The following is a 5,979-nucleotide window of genomic DNA, read 5'->3' on the forward strand; positions in this document are numbered from 1 at the left end:
GATTTTTATGGATTTCAAGAATAAAGGCTTGGCTAGATCAATTTCTGCATAACATGTGAGGGATGACAAAATTAAACCTGTCAGCAGGTGCTTTAATTGCCTGTAACAATTTAAACCTCCCATAATTCACCCTGAACTGCCAGGAGCTAGCTAGTTTTTCAAATGGCCACAAGAGGGGGCGAAAGGACTACATACTTGCCTAAGCACCCACTGCCCCCTTAACTCCCTATTTAATATATCATTTCTTGGGTACCCGATGCTGTTTCATTTCAACAAACTTGGTGTGTCAAGTAAGTTGCGACTAGTTCCCATGGTCTAATCTAACAAGTCCATGGAATAAGCACTCAGAGTGGACTTGTGGATGTCTCCCCCACAGAACTTGTCATGGCTGACATGGGTTAAAAGTACTGTCTGATTCTATCTCTGCTCTCCAGACTGCACACTGTTCCTTGCTCAATGGACCGAGGAGCAGGGTCTTGGGGTCCTGATAAGAGTGGGTGAGGGACACATGGAGACGAACCCCAGGTTTACAGCCAGCCTTCGGTAGGCCCAGAGGCCCTTTGAGACCCTCCAGGCTGCAGCAGAGGGCTGCAGCGGCAGCAGTGTGGGGGCCCAGATCACTTAGATTCCCTGTAGGGGATTTTGGCTTTGAACTTTGTGCCTTGAATGAATGGGGCCTATCTCTAAGCAATTGCTGTTTGCATGAGAAAAAGTCTGTAGGTTGTGCATGAAGTTTGAGATGAAGGCACTACGGAGATTCAGATAAGGCCCTCAGTTTTTCGGGAAAACAGCTATAGACACAGCAGATGCACTGTTCCTCCTGCTCTGTTCCAAACCAGACTGAAGAGCTAACAGGTGAGACACCAGACCCACACTGGCACCACATGGCCAATGCAGAGGTTAGATTGCCATTTAACTCCTCCATACAGGTCAGAGAATCCCCACGGGCCATGTCACCCAGCACAGTAATGCCCAGTTTGGCATCCCCTCCTCTATTGGCACTAACTCCACTCTGAATGGTGTTCCAGGAGTGAAGAAAGACAACCATTCATCCAATATATGACTTCTTTTTTCCGAGCTTCCGTTATCCAGATAAAAAGGGAGTTAAAAATTGGCATGGCTGTGTGTAAGGAGCTGTCAATGCGGAGGGCCCATGGTTTTGCTCCTGAATTCTGATTCACTTGGTCCCAGACAAGCACAATGTGGCCTGGCTAGCGCCTGCATGTCAGGTGAGGGCAGCTGGGTGCAGTCCACTGCAAGTGAGGATTCCCTTGGTTTTAGCCACAGCAGAGCCACGCCTCCCTCATTCCTTCCCACACGGAAGCCTGGTTTGGCACAGGAAACCCTCCCAGGACCAATGAAACAGGTCTGTGTGGGCGACCTAATGAGGTTGGGTTTTCCTGAGGTGTAACTACCCGTTTCTTTATCTGGAGCCCAACCGGTGACAGGCGGCAGAGAGATGTGTTACCATTCTGCTTTTCTCAAGTCATTGTGGTTAACTCCCCTCCCGATTGGGACTAGAACTATTCCTTCCACATGATCACATCCAGCCCATTTCTAGGATGGTTGAGAACAGCATCTCCTGAGTAGAGCAGGCTGCTGCCCCAGGCTTTCCTGGGCAGAAGGGGGCAGGGGAGGGAGAGGGGCAGGACTGAGGAGCACAGGACATCCTTCCTAGTAGCACTTCATACTAGGCTGTGCCTCAATCAAACACCAATTTCCTAATGGCTTTGCCAAGACTTCTGCCAAGTCTGTAATTTCAGGGACAAGTCTTCTTGTCCTCCACGTGGCATTTTTCGTTTTGCACCTGAATGTACAGATCCCTAAAGGAACTGCAGATCAAAAGCTCCCCACCCTGCAGGCACAGGGAGATACCCAATCTGGGTAGTTATTTTTGCTGCATTGGTTAAGTCTGTTTCCCCTCCCATTGCACAATGCTGCCTAGCCCTTTGCCCCCGAAGCCAAGAACAGTCAGCCCTGCTTCCATGCTTAGGTACCTCTGACGCTCCCAGTCAGCTTTCCCACACAAGGGGAATATTCCAACTTTATCCTTTGACTTGTTTCAGTGAAAGTGCAGAAACCTGTATTCTTAACTACATCCTGTTTTCACTGCACTGCATAAAGTCAGGAAAGGAAAGGAAAGGGCACATACCCAGTTCTTGCTCTAAGGACTGGGACTGCCCTACAGGTGAGAAGTCCAATTGGGTGTCTGGGCTCACAGGCTGGAAGGATCAGGAGTGGCACTCCTCACAAAACCCAGCTTTGCGCAGGCTCGGATCCATCCAATGTGGTTGGCTGGCATATGAAAACCAAGAACTTACGTATGGGGGCCAAGATGAAGGGTCCTATCCTTCCCACCTGAGGCTTCTGTTGTCACTCTACCCCCTTTGTTCAACACTCATCTTAGCAGACAATTCAGTGTGGGTTAAAGTTCTCTCCAGACTGCACGCTGTTCCTTGCACAACACTCTAATTTCATGTTAGTGTATGTTTCTGCCATATCATTTTCATAAACTATTTCTATAGCACCTCTATAATTGAAATCATTACAAAATGGTGCAGGCAGCAAAGTGAGGATTTCTCAATCATTCTCCCAAATCTCTTGATCTTTCTAGTCAAATTATATTGATGTTTATCAGAAAGGAACTTATCAAATTCAGCACTCTACTTTGGTGTACTCAATAGTCCCAGTCTCTCTTGATTGGAGGTAAGATGGGATAGAAAATAACAAAACCTACTTCCTTAAGTGTCTGTAAAACACCCCCCCGCCCAAAGCAGAATCATCAAATTAGGGGCAAGGGTTCAGCTGGTACAGAATGTGACAGACATTCTTTCCACCATCATCATTCCACTGCATAAAGCTAAAAAGTATACACTTGTGGATGCATTTCTTTGTCTTCACTAAGTGGTTTTAATGACTGAGCAAATAATGACTACTCAATGAGAAGTTTGAAATTCAAGATAAGCTGCAGAAATCTCACAATTAAGAACTGAAAATCATATTATTTCTTGCACCACACCAGCTCCCAGGTTATCACACGTGGCTTTCACTTCCTTTGGTGAAACACACCAAAACCATGATGCAGTGAATACGGCTTTTCTGGCTGGAAGCCCTGGGCTGGCATCCCAAAGCTGGCCCCTTCTGGCACTCAAGGGAAGTTAACCTGAACCCAGTGTCTTCCAGCTCTAAGGTGGTATCACTATCCCCACTTGCAGGGCAGTGCCTATGACTACATTTACTTATGTCATAAGCCTACTATATTACCTGGCACTTGGGGATACTTACAGTGACAGTGCAGTAACAGAACCATAAAAAACATCTAAAGACTTCCATGTGCTAATACCTTCATCTAAATTATACTTCACATATTGTTTTTCTTATTCCTCACCCAAGGATATGTTTTTACAGAGAGAAGGAGAGAGAAAAACATCAATGGGTTGCCTCCTGTACGTAACCTAGGTATGTGCCCTAACCTCCAACCCACAGCTTTTTGGGACGATGCTCCAATCCACTGAGCCACCTGGCCCAGGGCTACTTCACATTAGTTTTCAAGATTTAACACTATATTCTGGCAGATTCTTTCCCCTGGCTGAGTTTATTCCTTGTTTCTATTCTTATTTTTAAGTCAGTAAATGAAGAACACAAGGTACATATAACAAATGTTATCTTCTCACTTTGGTTTTAACAGAAGCTGAAGCTAATTAGAAAGAATACTTACAGAATGAGAACACCAATTATGAAAGACAAAATATATGTGCATCTCGTTTAGATTTGAGACCCTAACTGCTCACAGAAGAATTCATAGATTTTATTGTTAAGCTGCAACATACATGGTTTAATACAACAAAAAACATTTAATCAAGTGAAAAGTAATAAACTGAACAATAAACAAATAAACACTCAAAACAAAATATTTTCCATTGGAAACATGTTAAGATGAATACGGGGTTTCGTTACCATCTTACTGCAATTTTCTTATGTGTTACTAGCCTACATACCCCATGTTTTCTGTAATCATGCAGATGATGTGAATGGAAGTTTGAATGATTAAATAAATGAAAAGTCCGTTTACTGCAGAGAATCATTTCACAAGGCAGCCAAACTGGATTTAGAGAATAAAATTATTCAAGAAATTCTCCATGTATTTAGGTTCATTTTAGAATCCATGAACCTTAAGCTGTTCCTCCTTGACAATGCCAACCTGCAAAATAAAACTTAATTTAGCAGAATCACGCTAAGGACTATATAAATTCACCCCTAAGAAAACATGGAGCAGCCATTAAGAAGCAGCATTGCTAATAGCTTATCACATTTTTTTTGGTGGCACCAACTGTTAACAACAAACAGTTCCAGTCACATGAGTACCCTGACATGCCACAAAACACCGTGTAGAAGCAGGGATGATCCAGCCATTCCAATGACAAAGCCATCGCAAGGGTGTACACGAACCACCCACTCACCTCCAAGAGAAACTGGCAAATGTTTTTCCTCTGGTCCCCTTGAAGCTGAATAACCTCTCCGTACTCGGGGTGCTCAATCACAGTACCATTGCAGGCAAATTTCTGGAGAAGAATATAAATGTCCAACAGAACTGAGTCAAACACTGAGGTTTTATTTTCGCCGTAAGACTAAAATCAACTACCACTCCGTAGCCTTGACTATGTTCATGAAACAAGTTTGTCTCCTATAACCCCCAACCCCCAACACTCCCAAGGTAATTTGAAATGAACCAGCAGGTCACATAATAAAGGCAATGATGTTACTTGGACCATCAAGAACTACATTATGTTGCCTGTTGCTAGAAGGCCACGTCAATCTTAGGTTAAGATGGGAGACCAGACATAAACACCTGAGTGTTAAGTGGGAGAATGAATACGGCTTTCCTGGACCCGCACTGCTAAGCTGTGAACCATCATCCAATGCAGAGGTGCGCATCCGTGACCCCACTTTAACCTCTCCTCCCTAACACCTGTACCTTTTTGAAAGCTTTCACAAGTTTCTTTTTGTCATAATCATCTGCAATGCCCTGGACAGTGGTCAGCGTCTTCCTGCCGTTCCGTTGCTGGATTCTTATATGAATGTAATCCTCAGTCCCTGCCGGGAGTAAGTCGTCACCCTTAGTTGCATCAGCAAAGGGGTCTGCAAAAGGGAGACAACAACAGTCAAAAGCAGGAAATACGGTTTAGTCGTTAGTTTTCCAGGTCTAGGGTAGGCTGCAGTCTAGACAGCCAGCAGAGAAGGTTCTAGTGTCCTCCCTCTTTCCGCGGATGGGAATAGGGGTGTGGGGGGCGGGGCATAAATAAAACCTCCCAGATGCTCCCGCAAAAGGAGAACGCTTTGCATGGGCACGGCCATGGCTATCCCGGCAGAAAGATGTTCTAGGGAGACAGCGTCACCGCTGAGCACGACCCGCTAACGAGACAAGAAATGTTAAGCCCTTATTTTATAGCCGCCATAAATAATGTGCTTTGCCCTGACCGGCTTGGCTCAGAGGATGGAGCATCGGCCTGCAGACTCAAGGGTCCCAGGTTCGATCCCGGTCAAGGGCATGTACCTGGGTTGCGGGCACATCCCCAGTAGGGGGCGCGCAGGAGGCAGCTGATCCATGTTTCTCATGGATGTTTCTAACTATCCCTCTCCCTTCCTCTCTGTAAAAATAAATAAAAATAAATCAATAAAACATTTTTTTTAAAAAATGTGCGTCACCGCGATGACATTCTGCTGACAACAGAAACATTCAAGTCCCCCAATCATGTCACCGTGAAGGTGCCGTGCAAAAAGGAACAACAAAAAAACGTACCCATATACACACACGTGTGTGTGTGTGTGTGTGTGTGTGTGTGTGTGTGCAGAGATCAAGGGGTGTCATCTGACAAACGACTCTCCCAGCGGAGGAAAGGGGGGCCCCGGGGCCCCTCGGAGGCCTGTCTCCGCATCTTTCACTAAGTGCCCCCGACACCTGCTCCCCGGCAGCTCCGC

The 5,979-nt window shown here is 45.5% G+C and overlaps 1 protein-coding gene across 1 annotated transcript; it reads right to left on the minus strand.

Moving 5' to 3' along the window:
• Positions 1-3,660: 3,660 nt before the first annotated feature.
• On the minus strand, positions 3,661-5,182 carry EIF1B (eukaryotic translation initiation factor 1B; the record flags this gene model as incomplete). The annotated part of the gene is made up of 3 exons (XM_014534936.1): positions 3,661-4,201; positions 4,461-4,562; positions 4,976-5,182. Coding segments are annotated over 3 exons (354 nt in total), but the record flags the coding sequence as incomplete, so codon positions are not given.
• Between the last annotated feature and the right edge of the window lie 797 nt (positions 5,183-5,979).

This window comes from Myotis brandtii, unplaced genomic scaffold (assembly GCF_000412655.1).
Source record: "Myotis brandtii unplaced genomic scaffold, ASM41265v1 scaffold134, whole genome shotgun sequence".
Taxonomy (NCBI): Eukaryota; Metazoa; Chordata; class Mammalia; order Chiroptera; family Vespertilionidae; genus Myotis; species Myotis brandtii.